The sequence below is a fragment of the Hermetia illucens genome, chromosome 5, assembly GCF_905115235.1.
Source record: "Hermetia illucens chromosome 5, iHerIll2.2.curated.20191125, whole genome shotgun sequence".
Lineage (NCBI taxonomy): Eukaryota > Metazoa > Arthropoda > Insecta > Diptera > Stratiomyidae > Hermetia > Hermetia illucens.
In genome coordinates, this window is record NC_051853.1 from 40,591,618 (window position 1) to 40,612,217 (window position 20,600).

A 20,600-nucleotide genomic window follows, 5' to 3' on the forward strand; every position below is an offset into this window, starting at 1 on the left:
ATTGCGTTTTTCATAGAAATTTTCTTCTGGTTTCAGTTCTACGTGGGGGGTTGCAATTTAATGTTGTATTTTCCGTATGGCAGTAACAAGTAACATGAAAATAAAACCCAGTAACAAAAACACTTTGAGAAGCACATGCATAACAAAAATTCAGGATAATATGTCCATTGCGCAAACTCCTGTTTTAGCGAGTGTTAATAGCAAAGGAAGCTAAGAGAAAGTCAAGGAATAGTCGAGCCATTGTCGTCTACCGAGATAAAAGGTTTTTCTAGATAGTGGCAAAGTTGTGTCCCATTATCAGCTTCTAACCAGCAAACATAGTATCTCAACCCAACAGGTAACGCTGGATTCCTGGATTACAACTTTTAAAGTTCGAACGGTCAAAAGCAACAAAGTGTGTGTTTTAAATTAGGAAAATCAAAATAGAAAAGGCCGCCATGCAAGAAAATGTGTTATTCTGTAGAAGGACTCATAAGGACTCCCAGCGCCTGATTACTATTATTTCGCATTTAGAATCTTAGTGTGTCATCAAAGTTGAATGTACCATTTTGTCCGTGTGTGTATAGTTTCTGTTTATAGTTTTTTTGTTATGTGGTTAGCTCCCATAACACCAAAATAAAATTCAAACTAACAGAGGGGTGGAATTATTGTTGTGAAAGGAAGAACCCTATTTCTGTATTGTGTGTCGTCTTTGTTTTTTTTCTTATCGGGAAAACGCCGAAAATCGATAAACGAATGTGAGTGAAGCCGACGCGTCGCACTGTTTGCTCCTTTTTCGTATAACGTTTCACCCCTTGGGAGTTAAATTGCGGTTGTGTATCCTATGTATTCTGTTTGAAATAATTAAGAGATACCTTAAATTGGATGTCTACAAATGTTGCTTCTGGCCGTTTGGATGGACTTTTCCAGAGAAAGATTGTGTTTTATTAATTTTTCCTAGAGTAGTACAATGTCCTGGTTTAATGTGAAATCATGTAGTGTTCTTTGGTAGAATATTTGAAAGCTTCTAGACTTTAGTGCTTCCAGAATAATTATATCTCAACACAAGTTTCACGCAATTCAGAATCATGCTTAGTATACTCGTATAGTGTATTGTACGTCCGTAAATGTAGCTACTTCTTTACAAGGATCATTAGTATTAGTTAAATGCACGCTATTGCCTGCATCGTCTTCGAATTACAACCACGACAGTGCTATGTACTCCTCCTCATAATCCAAAAATAAGAAAACTAGTATATTATTTAGATGGTCATGCTCCTTCGATATGTGACCTACATAGTAACCAGTATATCCTGTGCGTGCTTATCATGGACCTGTTAGAAGCTAATATGGTTCTTACTTTGATGACTCGACCAATTATAATAAGTTATGTTCTTGCTAAGTAATAGCTCATTGTCAAGAAGTATTTTCTTTACATCTATCAACCTATGGATATCTATAAATATTCCATTCACTTTGGAAAGCCGCTTTTCACTTCTTCTAGAGAATTATTGAATTCGAAAAACATAGAATAAAGATTTCCACTGATAAAAGCACAATTTCAAATACATTTCAACTTTGTCCTTCACTATAGGATTTATAACAAGACGGAGTTGAGTACTTGCTAAGGATCCCTTCAGATTGAACTCACTTCTTTCATCCTTAAAACCTCCATTTAAATTTTCACCCATCCATAGCGAAACTAGTTAAAACAGTTGCAACTAAAAAACAATCCCACCTACAAAACGGCAAGCGTATGCCAAAAATAACTTATAAAGTAATATACCTTGCTCAAGGAAACTAGCGAAGGACTATTTAAAGATACACTTGATAAACATAGCTGGATTGCCGACTAGATACGTAGTAGACTCCGCGGGTATTCTCCACTAAGAATAATTGAAATCACGATATTATGAATGGTGGCCATGAATATGGTTTTAGTGATGTTAGTTATTATTTTTGCTAAATTTAGCTAAGTGCTGAAGGGTATCCATTCATAAATCCATAAAAGATTACATAACTTACCAATTTCTACTAAATTAAGACTAAGAAGGTATTCGATCATAATAAGGTAGTAAAGCAAGAATGATTTGCTTGTAAATTGGTTTAACTCGCTGATGACCATCTTCATTTTAAGATAAGATATTACTTGGGAGAAATTTCATTTCGTTTCGTTTCATTTTGATAAGTTAAGCTATTTTGTTCGCTCGAAAGTCTAATCTGGAGAGAGTGGAGAGGCTCGGCTATCACGATCTAGTATATCAAGTCAACATGGTTTCGACCGGCCTTTTGTGCGATTCCCATCGATTTGATCTTTATCTCCATTACCGCGAGCACCGTTCATTGCCTTTGATAGTCGGCCAGCACTCGGATATGCAATACAGAGAGGACGATGCTTGTCACGATGTTTCCCCATCAGTAACCGCGCAGAATATATTACATCAGTAATCCCGCTGTTCTTGACAAACCTGGCTTGATTCACTGCCCAGAGTCGCGCAGTTAAAAGCATTGTATTGATGGACCGTTCACGTAGCGGCGTTGTCCTTTCGCATTGAAAGTAAACTATACTTTGCAAGCAATTTCGACGGTAGGTGGTGGAAATAGAAACTCTTCGTAAATTATAACCTAACTGTAGCTGACCCCTTTCTCCCCTTCTTTATTTATTGTGCCTTTGTTCTCCCTATGCTGTCCTAGGGTTTCCTGTCCTCTACTATTTCCTTATAACGCCATCCACGCCTCTCGTCCCTTATGTATCTTGCCCCCCCCCCTAAAATTTCCTGTGCAGTGTATTTCTCAACTTTTGTATACTCCTCCTTACGTCGCTCCTAATGCTCTTGAATTCCCTCCTCTCTCCCCTCTATTGTTGTTGTGTGCAAGCCTGCTAAGTTCAAATTTCGAATTTCTGAATTCAATTTTGGTCAATATCTGAACTGAACCAACACCAACAACTCGACTACCAAATCCTATCTCCACCTCCACGTGGCGACCGCTGGGAGCTCTTTCTTAAAAGCTGCGGACGGAGAATGATGAAGGCGGGTCTCTCGGGTGTAAAAACGAGGCAAATTGTAACAACTGGTCCTCCAGGTTGGGGGTTGTGTAGGACTGACAACCCTACACGGAAAACCAACGTCACGAAGCCACAGAAGGAGCCTTGGACAGGATGGACTTTACAACGACCAATCCGCCAACATATGGAACGTGCGCTTCCTGTACAGAGATGGAGCTGCCAAGCAGCTAGCCGATACCCTATCCCAATATAAGGTTGATGTAATAGCGTTGCAGGAAATGCTTTGGACAGGGACGGGTTTCCTAGAGAAGAGCCACTACACCATATAACATAGCGGCCAACCAGTAAACTATATGCTCGGAGTAGGTTTCTTAGTCAGCCAAAAAATGAAACCTGCTGTAATGAGTAATGTTGCATTCCCGCGGGGAAGAAAGGGGGGGGGGAAGGGAAGGGACTTCACACACGGAAGAAGGAAGCCTGGGAGAATCAACGGATCTCTGTAATAGTACAGGGAGCAACCGCACCAGGAGCGCAAGTTTTACTTACAAGTCAGCTGGATGACACCTTGTACACGTCGATGCTCATCCTGCCGAGATAAAGAGGAAAATCTGATTTCCGACAAAATGGGTATATTGGAGCGATGCGTTGAGTATTTTGATGAACTACTCAACAACCAAAATATCGGCGAGCAGCTTTTTCCCGCCAACTGAAGACGACCCACAAATGCTGCCAACATTGCGTGCAATCCACCGGCGTAAAAACCATAAGTCGCCAGGAGCCGATGGAATTACAGCCGAATGAGTTAAGTATGGAGACGACCAACTACACCAAGTGGTTCATCAGCTAATTCTGAAGGGTTGGGACAGCGAATCAATGCCTGATGACTGGCAACAAGGCGTTATCTGTCTCATACATAAAAGGGGCGATATCATACAGTGCAGCAATTATAGAGGTATCACGCTGTTGAGTACCATCTATAAGATATTCTCCACTATCTTGTTAGGCTGGATAGCCCCATACGCCCAGAACATCATTGGCCCATACCAAAGAGGCTTCACTGCAGGCAAATCAGCGGCAGATTAGATTTTCTCTCTGCAGTATGGACATCAGTTGCACCACCTTTTCAGCAACTTTAAGCCACCTATGAGAGTATAGCCAGGGTAAAACTGTACACGGCCATGAGAGAATTCGGTATCCCAACGAAATTGATAAGACTGACAAGGCCGTCCAATGTGCGAGGCCAAGTGAAGGCAGCAGGATCACGATTGGATGATTCCGTAGCCTACATAACGAAGAAATCTATGAGCGATACCACCGTCAAGTTGTGGATAAAAGCCGGCTCAATACGTTACGGTGGGCGGGTCACTTAACCCATATGGATGGGGATGATCCAGCCGGAAAAGTCTATAAGGGCAATATCTATGGTAGGAAAAGAAGACGAGGTAGACCCTGCCTGAGATGGAGCGATGGCGTAGGTCAGGACGCCAGACAGCTTTTAGGGATATCGAATTGGTGGACCTCGGCGCAAAACCTGGATGTCTGGAGTTCCTTATTAAGGCAGGCCTAGACCGGATACCGGTTGTTGCGCCGTTGATGATGATGATGAATAATCTCGCGCGAGCGCAATACTGACCACATTGCCTCTTACAGGGTACTGTAATCCTGTAGTGTACCGTTACAGTCTTGAACGAAGTGCTCTAACACACTTCAAGGCCCTGATCTAAATTGTTGCGCCAACGATTATATTATTATTTCCGAGTTATCACCATCTCGGCAGATGCTGGATTTTACCTAATACTAGCACTAAGTGCCAAGCATTTAGGCTCGGACGATTCTACCTATTTAAAAAGTATAGGGGCGCTGGTGGTAGTGGCCGGTGGTAGGTCAATGGGAGAATCCGTCAAGAACCCCCCACAACATCGAGCACGTATGCAGAATGGTGTACTTCTGCCTGGCTTGAACTAGACTGTGCGAAAGTCCCAGGCCATCAAGGGAAGTCATGAGGGATTTAGGTACAATACCTGTAGCTGACAATATTATGGGAACTACAACCACCCGCTTGGCGTCTCGCATGGGGGAAAGCGACATCGATAATATAAGCGGAGCGACCCGTCTTGTCAACTAACAGTACGTCAGGCTTGCTATGTGCAGTATGGCGATCAGTTAGAACTTGTCGGTCCCAATACATGCTGTAAGCAGAACTATCAAGTACTGCTTGCGGCTCATATCGGTAAACTGGGCATGTTCCCATGCTTGAATGCAAGGTGCAAGCCACCCGTTCTTTCATGATGAGTTTTTATAAGCTAAGGTGGCAACTACGCCGCCCTGAATGGCACACATGAACCTCTCCGTCTCGGCAAAGAGCTGCCCAGCACACAGCCATCTGTGCGACAAATGCAAATCAACAAATAGCTGCCAAAGACAATTCACGTGTTTACTGTGCATTGCCTTCGACTTTCATTCATCGATCCGCTCTTGGTTCAACTTCACCCCACTCAGAGAATTGAAAGATCGATCCTTCAAGTTAAGTGGAGTCAGTCCACAGTCTGCCTTACAGACCAGACAGCCGCATACAAGGGACTCGCCCGCGCGCAGCGAGTCGCCTCGGAGATGATGTTGTGCCGCCACGTCAACCACGCCCCTACCTCCGATGTCATAAGGCAGTTTCATCCGCTCCACGGTAGACTTTGAATGATGCATTCGGAGTTTGGACATAGTTGCCCGTATCCGCCGCTGGACGTTTTCCAGATCGGTCTTCGTCCACAGTAATATTGCGAATACATAAGCCAGTGAAGGGATAGCAAATATATTCAGCGCGCTTATTTTATTCTTCCGCGGGAGATGCGATTTCAGTACCAGCTTTAGACGTCGCAGGAATTCGGACAGCAAAGCATTCTTCAGATCACCAACTTGAGCATGGGTTCCTTGCAGAATTCCTAGGTACTTGTAAAAGCATGTCTCGGTCATAGCTTCGATGTGGAGGTCCGTCATGCGGCTCGTGATAACCTTTGCGGATGGCTTGAACGACACTTGTCTAATCCAAACTCCATCCGAATATCACGGCTGAACATGTCTATTATTCGCAATAGACTTCTAAGATGATCGTCAGCACCAGCATGCAGCTTGATTTCATCTAAGTACATCAAATGTGTCAGTTTGCACTTAGCACGTAGGCCATATTTAATTGCAAAACCATGCCCTCTTGCATCATTCAGTAGCCATGAAAAGAGCTTCAGTGCCATACAAAACCAAAGGGGACTCAACGAATCTCCCTGCAAGATGCCCCTCCGTACACGGATGGGCTCTGAAGTATTAGCACCCTCAGATGTACTCCCTGATGTGGTATGCCAACCTTCCATGACTGTCGCCAAAAACTTTATTAGTTTCGGATCAATGCGATACAGATGTAAGACATCGATTAGCCAGGCATGAGGGAAGCTATCGAAAGCCTTGGCATAATCGACATAGCAACTAAAGAGGTTTCTTTGGCTTCTAGTTACTTGTCCTACAACTACCGAGTCGATAATGAGTTGCTCTTTTGCAACCCCTTGACCCAACTCGGCAGCCCTTCTGCTCCTCGGACAGAATGTTGTTTGTCTCGAGCTGCGCATTGACCCTACCACTAATAATGGACGTGATGAATTTGTAGACGGTTGGTAAGCAAGTAATCGGTCTTGTGTCTGCGGGGTCCTGCACCGTGTCCTTCTTAGGGATAAGGTAGGTAATTCTCGCAGTGAGGGACGATGGAAATTCCTCCGGCCGACTCATGACCTGATTTATACTGCGTGCCAACCGACTGTGTACGCTGGTAAATTTCTTATACCAGAAATTCTGCACCCGATCCAGACCTGGGCCCTTCCAGTTCTTCGAGCTGTTTATGGCTCGTCGAACTTCCTCTTCGGTAACATCCGCAAAATTCATGACAGGCGTATTGGCATGGCGGGTGCGTTCGGCGGTGATCTACTCAGCATGCTCAGCATGCTGGGCGGGTAACCCCCAAAGTCCATCCCAATATTCTTTCGCAGAAAGTTTCTGCTTTAGTGTGTCCAAAATTTCAACTACGGGTATTTCACTGGGGATGGCATAGTTCCGGTAAACCCACTGCACATTATTTTTCACTCGTCTGCTGACATTGTCAGTGCTGATCTGAATCAGTCTAACAATGTCCTGCCTTAGTAAGTCCCGCCGACGTTCCAGACGAATTTTCCATGGTGGATCTCTTTGGTCACTCAAACCAATAACACGAAAGCGGATCTTCTGACCGTGCAATCTGATAGCCGCAACTGCACCGCAATACACAAGTGATTGTGGTTGCAGCAGCGACATATCAGCACACAGCCGAGCTGCAATCTCATCATTGATTTGAGATAGAATTCCCGGAGTTGCTGGATATGCATAGAGCCTGGGAGCCTGGTGTATGCAAAACATCCATATCCGAGAATTCTATACACGATCTTTGGAAGCGGAAACCTCAACTAGACGGTGGAGAAGAGTGCTTCCGCGAGTACTGAAACTGTTGCCTGAAGTGCGGCGTGGTGTTGTTGATGCCACCGCCTGTGCCCCCATCGACTCTCGATCACCAGTTTCCCCGATGACCTCAAGTCGAACACGCTCCCTGATGGTGGCCGGGATTGTGTCGCTGCGAGTAATAAAGCGGTATTGGTATGCGACTCGCTACGCAGTCAAGTACGCGAATTGCGGGAAACGCTCGACAAATGGTGCAACAAGGAGCGGTAAGATGTTGTAATTTCTGAAAAGGTATAATTTGCGCCAGCAATGCTTTTTTTCTCCTTTTACAGCCATATTGGGCAGGACTCCAAGGGTTTCTAACAATATGGATCACATTGTGTTGGTCTTTGATAAATTCGTACAGTTCAGCTGCTCTGCAGTGGGGGGAAAATAATAAGAATGAAGAGACTATTTGGGTGTCCTATATTCCGCAGCGGAATTAACAAGAAACAGAAAAGACCTTGATCTGGATGGTTGGTAACGTCTGTCTGTTGCAAGCAGGGAAACTGTTGTACTTCTTAATACGAAATTTGGTGGTCATATGGAAATTGTGAAATTCTGCAAATGCATTGAATGGTGTGAAAGACGAGGTGTGCAATTCTAATTCCTCCCAATATAGCCATGTGGCGAGAAAAAGCCATGATTAATACTTTCTAAAATCGGAAAACATTTCATGTTTAAAGTACGAGGCTCCAGTTATTCTGCCGCTTGTACCCCTCGTAATTGTTATGCAAAAGTCTTGTGTCATAACTCGTTGAATCTGGAATTCGCAATAGAGTGGACTTTAAATCCCAAATATTACGAAATCAGCCTTAAGGTTCTGAGATGACGTACAGAATATTGAAATAAAAATTATCTTGTATGCTGTACCCCTTTTAACTAAATCATGAAAAGTCCTCCCAGTGAATGTTAGTTATCTGACCAGGTTAGCTTGAGCTTTTAGCTGAATCTTGACATAATGTTTCCCGACTCCCGACCTTGGTCAAAACTCAATTTAAAGTTAATCGGTAAATCAAATAGCAACACCATTAGTAACTCCTCATGAACATATCACATTCTACCACATTTCCCCATTCATTAACTTTGTGGATTTTCACACTATTCTTCTATGTCGATTAGCTTTAAGTTTCTCTAACAACACAAGTTTTTAAAGCCTCCGTACGTGATCCTTTGCGCCAGGAATTTCTTCCCTTATATGAATGTTACTTCGTCAAGAATTCATTGCACTTTTGCATGCAATCGGTTGCCGGTCAGGAAAGAAAAGTTTTGCTTTTCACGGCAAAGTTGTATCACTGACTTTCGGTTTTTCATATGGCTTCCTTGCTAGGCTTAAAACTGTTTGCTTGTCGCGTCTACCGTTTTGGCATATATTCAACCAACTTTCAACCAATTTCTGTAAGTTCTATAGACGTAAATGTGGCTATTAGCGCCTGCCGAGTACTCAAGTAATTAATAGTTGAGTGGATTTGTTTTATTGCATGATAATTCCAAAGTTAAAAGTTGCCGCACCTTCTGACATCAGATAATATGTTTTGCACTCTTATGCCGTGGAAATTCGTGTGAATTTTCCACAATGTTGTGGTTTCTGTGTCATTGTTGTATAAATGTGTATAAATGATTTTAACGATTTGTTGTGTGTCTCTGCATTCATTAGGACGTCGCAAAGTAGTACAACATAATAGTGATGTTGTTTGAGGGAAAGTTTCATAAACTTGTACTTTGGGACATTTTAAAACACTCTTCCTTGTCTCTTCACGGTGACAATGAAAAGTTTTACCAGCTTCCACGAGATTGGCGGCACACCATATATATATGTACATATATTCACGATTCTATAGAATTTTTCACTCTCCTTATGCAGGCGAACATATTTTTTCACAGAAAATATGACAATCACAATTTGCATCTTTTCATTATTCTGGTGGCTCTTCCTTGTTCTCTTTTAAGTACTAGAACTTCTTGCGCGCCTATGTGGTCTACTCGCTTGTAGCCGTTCAGGATTCCTAAGACTAACAGCTGCATGTTTTGCAAACGTTTTGTGAAAGCCGAAGGCGCTAGAAGATATTAGACGGGTTTTTCCTGGGTTATGCCTCCGGACATAAATCACGGAACTTAGTTTGTTTGAAACGCACCAATTGGTTTCGAAAATCAGATCCAGGGGAGTACCTTTCATAGGTTTTTACTCAACACATGGTATTATGTGCGTAAAAACGTTATAACGTCAAGGTTGTAGCCTTCTATCGACAAATGTATTTTGTCCTCTCTATTTCCAACCCGAGCTCAGAACAGACTTAATCACCAGCTCGATGATGAAGAACATTGAGTTGACGGTATACTGAACCATTAAATTTCGGAGAATGGGACGACGACAGCTTAGTGTCCTTGATTATAATGCAGTTCACTTTAATTCCAATTGTGACTCTGTATTTCGAATGCTTGATTGAAGTGTCCAGCGGTTGGATGGCTTAATGACCGATTCTTACCCACTTCTTAGTCCGCCAGTATGCCTTAAACAGGTGCAGTAATCTTTGAACTGTCCGCGTATAAATCCTGTCTACATCTCGGTTTCCTTTTCCATTTTTCCACCGACTTTTTTAGCCAACTAGTTACCATCAACTGGGATGACACGACCGCTTCTTTGAAACTTCTCGGCATTGGAGGCGACCCCTTATCGACTACCGAAGTTCTGATTTCGAAAGTAGTCGTTGAAATATATTCCTAATTGAATCCATTATCATCAAATCCATAGCCATTGCGATACATTGGTTTTCTCTGTGGTCGTTCAGAATTCGGGCCTATTCGATTTTTAGCGCGTACGTTTATTTATACATCGATCGCAAATAACATCTTTTACGGAAAATCATTTTATTCAGGATGTAGTGATTTTCGAATCTCCGGATGTCGGTATTTTCCAGAATGCTGCTGCAAAATCTTGATGTATGAGATTCAATAGTTAGTCAATGAGTCAGAACGTTAGCTTCCTCCTTCTTCCTATTCGCGGCTCAACTGCAATGTGGGAACTTTTCTCAACTTTTCTCGTTTAATTGCAAGTGGTGGGTGATGGTCAGATGACTATCTTGCCGGCCGGAAACGACTAAAAGGGGAGAGCTATCCCAAAAAACCTAGAAAGACGGCGAAATTGACCGTGAAAGTCCACCCGCAAATATAAAAAACCCTATCGAAGTGCTCCAGGATGATGGTGAAGTCGTCAATATACAGGTCGCATTTTTTTATCTGGAACAGTTACAATCGATTTTCTTCAAGCATTGATGACTTTACCGATAAAACAAGTAAACGGATAAATGCTGCAGAGACTATGATCAAAAGGAGAGACGTACTAGAATCTGCTTCAGGTGGAACGATGGTGCAGGTTAAGCCGCCAGACCACTACTAGGATAATTGAAGCGTAAAACCGAACTGGTTTGAGATCTTGAAATACATACTATAGCAGGGGTAGTCTGGATATCGATAGTTTAACGAGTAGAAGTGTCGAATATGACAAAACACTATATGCTAGAATTATGACAAACCATGCCAAAATCATGAAGCAAAGCTTAACTTTGCTAGGATATGAGTTTAAATAGTAGACTGCGAACGATATTGATGGAAGCTTCCTTAATTTATTCCTTTACTATCGACCAAGATCTGTTAAAAGTGAAGGCATTAAGGTAATAACTGGTAAGGATGATAACGCCTACCATACTTGCTGCGGAAGTTCTAAGGTCAGCGCGTTTAACTCTGAATCGGATTCCCCACGTAGCAACTGAACCCAGTTTCGCCAATGAAACTGCGCTAGAAGTCATCACTTTCGAGATCACGGAAGTATCATCCCATCGGGAATTCTTCGAGATTGACGGATATAAAAAATGTCACAGTGGAGAGAATTTGGTAATGAACCTGGGAACATCTTCAGCTGTTTCATTTTCAAATAAATGCGGGGGGCGAGACATAAAGTGACCCTCAGGGCTTGATTCACAAATTCGTAGGGGGTGTATCAAATTCATCAGAGAAACTTTCGAGGACGGCTGCGTCGTATGCCAAAGAAGGAGAAAACCCCGTCGCGGAACCCAAATTTAGCAAAACAGAGGATAACGGCGAAGAAACTCTTTAATCGAACTTCCAAAACTGAATACGGGAATCGATGCAAAGAAGTGCGAAAGGTTCCGGAGAAGAAAGTAACATAGGTTAAATGTGATTTTGGACAAAATAGCGCTGTAAAGGCATACAACGACATGAAATTGGGTGCTTCCATTTGTGATAGCGCCGCTACTTAAATTTATAAATTGATCACTGCCTTCAAAGTTCTGCCAATTAAAGTAGATAAAAAGGGTACCATGACAAGTCAGGCTGAGAAACTTGGATTTGTTGGTATTTATTTTCAGTCAAATTCTATCTCTCTCCTAACGATCTTCAGCCAAGGCAGTATGGGGAATGCAACCGATAACGAGAAAAAGTATCTCGCTGATAAGGGCAACCCTGACGGATTTCAAATTCCTATGAGATTTTGATACCATATTTGCGCCAATACTTCACCAGTTGTCGCACTCAAAATGGGTGCTCGTTCTTGAAATTTCAACAATTAGTACAATAGTAAAATTCCTTTTGTCACAGCGCACACTATCCTGCTCTTCCCGAGAATTCTCACGGTATCCGAGCCGGAACGCATTATGTTCGCCACGACTCACACCGATTAATAGAGCCTCCAATCTCTTATGCTTGTCGATCTGTTTTCACGCTTCCACAGTAAACCACGCCATATAATGCCTTTTCGAGAAGTAGTGATAACTTGAGTAGCGCCGGAAAACGAGTGTTTTTAATAGCGGTCCAATGACATCTGCCGTCCGGCGATAAAGTAATTCCGCTGCTGTTGAAATACCCCTTGAGTTTTCTTTCCGTTCAGAAGCGGGACCGGCTTGTCATGATCGGTTTTGCTATTTTTCTCAGTCATGGGCCTGATCTGGATGGAGTCGAGAGGCTGTCAAGTCAAGTCACCGATTTTTCCTGCCAGAACCCAACATACGTACCGCAAAGTTTATCCTGTCGAAAAGCAGGAGGACTTGCAGGTGTATTGTGGGCATTCTGACAGGCCATAATTCACTAGCTGGGCATATGTTCAGAATAGGAATTACCGAAGATGATACGTGTCCCTCCTGTAATGAGGAAGCGGAATCCACGGAGCATTTCCTATGTGAATGCCCCGCCTATGGACGCATCAGGCATCAAATCTTTGGTGCCGATGTTCTCCAATTACGACGGGTAGCATCACATCCACTAACGGAAATCCTACGATACGTTAACGAATCCGGAATATTCCGTTAGACGGGGGACGCGAGTACAATGGGCCAACACGGCCTGAGTGCTCAGAAGCTGTAGTTTCTCCCCACCATACACACACACACACACATATACACACCATTCAGCGTATCAAGCCAACCTTGTTTTGGCCGGCTTTTTGGTATTTTCCCATCAACTTCAATGCTCAGTTCTGCCAAGTGAGTTTTCATTAGCGCGAATTACATGTCCATGCCATCGAAGACGCATCTCTCACAATTTTTCCACCATCGGTGCAACCCCACAACGATCGCGAATATACTCATTTCGGATGTGATCATGGCGTCACTGGTCCAATGTAACATTCTCGTCTCCATCACGGCGATTCATTGCCTTTTATTGTTGGCCAACACTCAAAATTACAGAGGGCGACAGAGCGGATGACAATGCGGTAACTTTTGGATTTGAGATGTTTATTGATACCTCGATTGTAAGGAACCCCACTCGAGGAACACAATATCATCCAAGTTGCATTAATGCGTGAAGCAATTTCGTAACGCAGTTTACCATTGGGTGATAGCATTGACCCGAGATATCTAAATCGTTCAGTTTTCGGTCGAGAAAAATTCTGCTTTATTCAGATTCAATCTAAAACCGTATTGCATGAGGCGATCTTTCAATTTTTGAATAAGGTGCTCGAGATCATAAAGCTCGACCCGGACCCAAGTGCCGCTATCGAGGAGGGGAGATCTACAACGGATCGCAGTCTCGATCCCTGTTCCTTCTGCTTCAGATGGTCATTGCGGCGCGGCCTCTGAGGTTCCCTCCCTTTCTTGACACCCCCCGGCCATTATTCTGGAGTATGTCCCTAGCTTGTTAGAGGTTTGCGGCTTTAGGAAGGACGAGAAAAGAAGGAAATCCTCAATTTGATGAGAGAATTAATTCATAGTTAGAATCATATTCATGAGAAAGGATATACAAAAGATATAATCATGCAAAATAAAATAAATAATGTAGGAAAAAGTATTAAATGAACAAAGTAATAATGAAACAGAAGGAAACCAAAGTAAATAACATAAATAATAAATAAATGAATGAAATTAAAATAATAAAAAATAAAAAAAAAGAATGGAAGGACCCACTCTGGAAAGGGGAAAACAAATTTCTCTATAATTTGGTACTTCACGTTTTATATGTTAGCATGTACACAGATCAGCAATTCCGGCCCTTCATTTGATATTTCAATTATCTGTCCTCTCAATGATTTTTCGCGTTTCTACTGAAACTTCTTTGAATGTTACTCTTGTGTATATATTTTGGTATGACTTCGCCGAACCACAATTACTGTCGAACCTGAATTATTGGGAGATATCAGTCGCCTTTTCCTTTCGGCCGTAATTCGCATTAACTGCTGGTCTGGCCTCACAGAAGTTACCGGCTAATTGAACTTGAACTTGAATAACTTGAGGTATTTGGCGATTCGATTCAATATGTATGTACAGTAGGAAGATTCTGAGCAACTCAGCAAGAAAACTTCAACGTGAAATGATATGGGCAGAGATAACTGCTAAAGTCGCAAAAATCGTATTCTGTCGAACTGAATGTCACGTAGATCTTCTTTTGTGTTCTCGAAGGTTCATGCACGACAAATAACTCACTTAGCGAATTTTTCGAAGCCTTCGCGTCGCACCAAAACTTGAATTATTTATCAATAGATCGTTACGAGTGACTCAACGACGCCCGGCAGATAACTTCCCACAGGTCGCATCTATTCCACCCTCTCAGTTCATCGCCGTTCCTCCTCGACAGCCAAATCGTCCTTGCTCTTGCGAAATGCTGGTAGCAGTGACCAACAGCACTTCCAATGTCTGAGACTGTAATATCCAAGTCGCTATTATTCCGCTTCCGTCGTACCGTTTGCGTATTTTTCTGTGTCCTCCGCAGACTCCTCACCATCCCAACTTTTACCTCTCATCCAAAAACGATTCCAAGTGGAGCCTTTCACCGCTGGCTCGCTCCATGCCGTTGCCTGCGGGCCCCGTTTCATGCCTCCTCCTTTTCCCTGTTTCTCATTCACGACTTCTTGTCTAATGAAACAGAATTTCAAGTGAAACTGACGCAGAAAAGAAACTCATCACTGTAAGTGGCCTTTTTGCGATTCCAATTTTCCACTCGGCAAAGACAAAATTTTGGACTTTTACCACGCTCGGTGGCTAACTTTCCAAGTTTTCAGGCTATCGCAACAACAAAATTCAGAGAAAACTGCACGAAACAATGAACTACGGAAGATCCTACGAGCTACAATGCGTTTAGACAAATTCTCCTAGATTGAAAAGGAAAATCGCGGAAAACAAAAGCACTCCTCCCATTCGATGTGACTTAATAATAATAATCGTTGGCGCAACAATCCATATTGGATCAGGGCCTTGAAGTGTGTTAGAGCACTTCTTTCAAGACCGTAACGGTACACTACAGTATACTGTAGGAGGCAATGTGGTCAGCATTGCGCTCGCCCGAGATTACTACCCTGGTTTGAGTCAGGTACTCATTCACAGCTGAGTCGCTTGGTATCCGCCGTCAAGTCACGATACAAATCCCACTGCCACCAGCGAGGTTTGTACCACGGCCTTCCGTATGACAACCCAGTGCTCTAACCACTGAGCTATTCGGACACTTCGATGTGACTTGGTTGACGAAAACTCACGTTCTCGTTTTTCCTTTGTTCCCCCCTGCCCATCGGTCGTCTCTGGATGAGTCGGTCCCGCTAAACCTGGACTTGAACTTCTCGAATTCATATTGTCAGCAACATGCGCAGTAGCGTTGACCGATACGCAGGTCATTCCCCTTTGTCACGATCAATTCGCCCGAATGAATTCAATAATGTGCAATATGCGGCGAAATTTAAGGGAATTGTACACTATAGAATGCATTATTGGATCAAATTAATCCCGAAAAAAAGCGAATAAAATCCCCCTCCTGTCGCGAAGCCGCGGCCACTACACGGCTTCTGTTTGGTCTCTCACCGAGCCATGGACCGTAGCCAAGGGGTTTTGAATTTGGATAGGGGGCAAACAGACTTAGACTGCAGATAAATAGCAACAAAGCCAAGATTCTCTGTCTGATGGGTCATCGCACTCTTCCTATTTCTAATAATGGACAGCGCATTGAAAACATTGATCAATTTTGTAACGCCACTTCTAGGTAACAACGAGACCGAACTTAATAACGTCGGACGCGTTAACAGCGCTAGATTTGTCTTGGCCCTTTGGCCTAGAATCTGGAAATGCAACAATCTCAACATCGATATGGCCTAAGACAATAACTAATGAAGAACTTGGTTCGTACGCCCCAGATAGCACGTGTCCATGAGAAAGCACAAGTTGTCGTAGATAGGTCACACAGAACCCACCATACCAGAATGGGCAACGTGTGGGAGGCCCTAAAACTACGTGGTGTGGAACAGTGCATCTGTAATGACTTCTGGAAATTTGTTTCAATAAAAATGTATTTAGGGTTGCTTGATTCATAACGAAACTTTATGAAAGAATCCATGCGTCATTATTCATAGCAGATGCAATTTTAGCTTGAACAGTTCTCTCTCAATATCACCAAAAGCTTAAATCATCTACAATGTACACAATATAAGTCGATTAAATTTATTTTAACATATTTTCGTGCCTTTTGGAATTGAATTTCACCTCGTCCACAATGAACAGGATTCTTAGAACAGTAGAATTGTTGCCATCATTATAACACCTCATTGGGCACATAGTTTGAAAGTAGAGGTCATTCGTATTCATTTTTAAAACAACATTTTCTCCTCCTGATATCATCAGAATAATATTACATAATTGGAACAATAAGTCATCCTGAATTCACGGAGTTCACTTCTGGCAAACACAGTAGTTAGAGATTTCAGTAGAACCTACTTAAAATGACTTTATAGCCCCCGTTAATAATTTAGATTCTTTTCGAAGAGGACGTGATTCTGGATTTCATTTATCGATCATCATCCAAGGACAATTCTTACAAATAAAGCGTTTATACCATGTCTGAGACAGATACGGTAAGATGATGTTAGAAGAGCACGATATATACAAAAAGATTCAGTTGTAAAGGGTTCCACAGACAAGTATAGCAAACACCGAATCCACATCTTCTGCTTAAATTATTCACAAGAAATATTTATTTCATTTGCATACGTTCATAGAGTTATCGACATGATATTCGCATATTTCACTTAGTCATCCTTTCATTTGTGTCCCTTTGGTACAGTAATAAGTATAGTAGACCAGACGAGTACAGCACAACCCCCAAACCCTAACATTTCATTGAGGGGGAGTGTACTTGCACTATTCAAATAAAAAATTACATTATTTATGAAGACGAATAATATAAACAAACCCTAACCTAAGCGAAACTAAGAGTTGAAAATGAATATAGTATGCTTGGAACGTTAAACGAACTCCTGACACGAACACGACATTTTTATTTTGTTTATGGTCAATGATAGTAATGTTGTCATAGTTTCCGTCGTGAAATTTATTAGTTTTGGGGTTTTCTTCGGTTTTATTGAATTTCTACTGAATATACAGCACTGACAGCGATACATGTACTATAAGGACCCACCGAAGAAAGACATTTTGTTATTTGCATAAGCATACATAGATATCGATGGGATGTATATGCATATATGCATATGTCGAATCACAAAACAAATATTAGAAAAATACTCATAACACAAATTTATTACCTTGGAATTCGAACATTGACATTGAAATATACAAAGGATTCAGTTGTTAGCATATTTATACTTCCCTCAAATGCTTATATTAACGCAGTGGAAGGGAAGCCGGCTGAAACGAATATAATTTGAATCTCCAAGAGTATAGTTAGCTCTCCTTATTCGTGAAAAATAATTCAACTCAAAATGATGAGGAGAATATAAATATGGGCACAGACAAGGGTGACAATTGAATTCAACTATGAGTTGTTATTTCATCTTTTACTTACAATAGAAAGTATCTGGCACTTCAATTTAGTATGATCCTAGCCCTGTTAAATAAAAAATGTCCTCAAATCTAGGTTTGAAAAATGTTGCTTCAACTTCGCATCGATTTGTCAGGATACAGGAGAAAATATTAATAATTAACTAAAACACCAGCTTTAATATTGCTGGCCCTAAAATTTCCCATATCCACAAATGTGTCTAATTCCGTTTTTCCAAAATACGGACGCAAGAATTCTCTGGAGAGCTATTAAGAAGTAATACAGAAGTCTGGGAAATTTGAGAGCCGAATTTAATTGAGCGGATGCATACATCCCTTTGACATTCTCGCTCACCGCTTTATTATCCCTAAACTAATATCTATCAGACTTTTATGACTGAATATAGTCACCGCTAAATTTATCGATGATTGAAATGAAGCAAAAAAAAGTTTTGTTTCGGTATTTCCTTACCATGCAGCAACAAAATACAACCTTGTATAATCAATAAGCGATTCTCGAGTGAAGTAGGTCATATTACAAAACGACAATATTTCATGACAACAATCATGAAAAACAAGATACGTAGATTCATAGTAATGTAAGGGTAAATATGAAAAGTAGAGTTTCCTGAATTTTACCCTTAGCTTTATCGAGGAATATTTATTTATTTTTAACGAGCAGAAATATGTTGTATCGTTACTATTTTTTCACATGTACCTATTTGACCAAAGATTTAGAAATTTTCAGTTAATCTAATATTCTGATGTATTAGATACGAGGGCCTATCCAGCAGCCCCAACAATTTCAAGCGCAACGTCCGCCACTTCAGACGCAACAACCGCAACCATCTGTTCAACAGAATTCTGTACGACCAAATGTAAATCCTGTACAACAAGGTGTACGACCACCACCACCACCATCACAAATTAGTGGGCAACCGCCAACAGCGGTTCCTCAACAACGACCCGTACCATTACGCCGTGCTGATAGTAGAAGCAGCATCCAACCGAATCAGTTTGTGAGTCAACAGCAACCACCTCAACAAAGACCTATTGCACCTGCTCCAACAAATCAACCGATTCGCCCTCATATTCCACCAAGTGGTGGACAGAATTTTCAACCACAGGTACAGCAACAGCCTTACAGGCAGCAAAGTCCAGGCACCTTATCTCCTCAGCAGTCGTCTAATCAGCTTCACCAAACCAGACCAAATTATTCTTATCCGAACCAACAAAACCAACCAAACCAACCACAACAAAACCCGCAAGCAAGGCCGACATTTCAACGTCCTCCAGGACAACAACAACCACCTCAATTCCGGGCTCCCTATCCTCAGCAAGGACAGCAACAGCGACCACCTCCAATTCCTCAACCTCAACCAGTAAGGAATATGCAGAATCCAACAATGCCACAGAGTCCTAAATCTACAACTGGTTTCGATCGTCCTGACTTCACCAGTCCTACTGATGTGAACAAAATGAATGCATTGAATAACTCATCTTTCAACAACAATGACGACGATGATGACGTTATAATGGGAAAATCATCAACCCCTCTCAAAAAACCCATTGATCCAATGACACAATCGCAATATGGATTCCTCGATAATAAACCTCCCAGCAATGGTTTCAACAAGCCAGAGGAAGCTACCAAACCGCCTTCCAATACGAGTTCTTTCATGGCATCCAATGAAAACAAGGCAAACAACGATACATCAGGATTTAAATCTTCTTTCTTGGAGAATTCAGGGTCAAAGTTTGAACGCAACGACAGCTCCGATTTATTAGGGTTGAAACCAAGCACAGTTCGCACCGATCACCCACATGATAATCATGGATCTCGTGAGGTTAACAACAAACCATTGGCATCATTTGCAACTACTGATTCAAAGCCTCCAATTTCCTTGAATTCGATAATTGACGACAACGATGTTAAGCGCGCAATTCCCCAACAGAATAATCCTGCAGAAAATGTAAGAGATTCTCAAAGGGTTGTCGATAATATTCAGAAAAATGTGAAGGAAGCCCCTCGAGGCAGACCGCCAGTTCGATATTCAAGTAAGGGTCATTGTCTAATTTGGAGGTTTTACTATATTTTTCTGTTAAGAGAAGCCAACTCATCAATGATTTATTCTTTTATTTTCCACATCGCTTGACTGGGATCCTAAAATCAATTTCTATTTTTTCAGAAGGTGACAACGATAGTGGCGTAGATGAATCGACACAAGGAAATGTAAGTTAACATCAAGATTCCAGATACTTTTCTGAATTTATTGGTTACTGACTTTTAAATTTATATTATCCTTAAACACAACAGCCAGTTAGGTTAATTGAAATTTAGATCTCTGTCAATGTTGATGTGAATGCGATATATTCTCTTACTTCCCGCCTACCCCTATCTACACAGTCGAGCCATAAAAACTGTCAGTACTTTGAAACACCATAACTCATGAGCAGAACGCCAAACGCACTGTTTTTACGGTTTTGTTGAAAACAAAACCTTATTAAAATAGGTCCACTGTCTGTTTGATTCTCACACCCATTTCCTGAAAAACTATCATTCCTATTGACGCGGAATTTAGTGAAAAGTTGGGAACTGTGAATACACTTGCATCCATTGTTCTGCATTGAGTTTAAAGGAGGATTCCCATACATGCAAGAGGGTGGTGTAAAATTGTTTTTCACCGAGAGAACTTGTTAGCACTGATGAAGGAAACAAGTGGTTCCCGAAATATCAACACCAACGAAAAAGAAAAAAAAGTTTTTTATTATTTCAAATAATTAATCGCTGGAAGCACCGCACAATTACACTCAGATAACTATTTTAATCTAATTAAATTCATGAA

At 41.7% G+C, this 20,600-nt stretch overlaps 1 protein-coding gene across 8 annotated transcripts in view; it reads left to right on the plus strand.

Annotated features, from left to right (window-relative positions):
- The first annotated feature begins 230 nt into the window (after positions 1 to 230).
- Positions 231 to 20,600, plus strand: part of LOC119658471 (microtubule-associated protein tau) — a 53,307-nt gene continuing 32,937 nt past the window's right edge. For 7 of the 8 annotated variants that reach the window (XM_038065893.1, XM_038065895.1, XM_038065896.1 and 4 more), the window contains exons 1-4: positions 231 to 337; positions 16,731 to 16,832; positions 18,528 to 19,812; positions 19,944 to 19,987. In XM_038065893.1, the coding sequence (XP_037921821.1) occupies positions 16,815 to 16,832; positions 18,528 to 19,812; positions 19,944 to 19,987 (1,347 nt within the window). In that variant the 5' untranslated portion in view covers positions 231 to 337; positions 16,731 to 16,814. The remainder of the gene's footprint in view (positions 338 to 16,730; positions 16,833 to 18,527; positions 19,813 to 19,943; positions 19,988 to 20,600) is intronic. The other variant, XM_038065894.1, reaches the window with a different exon arrangement.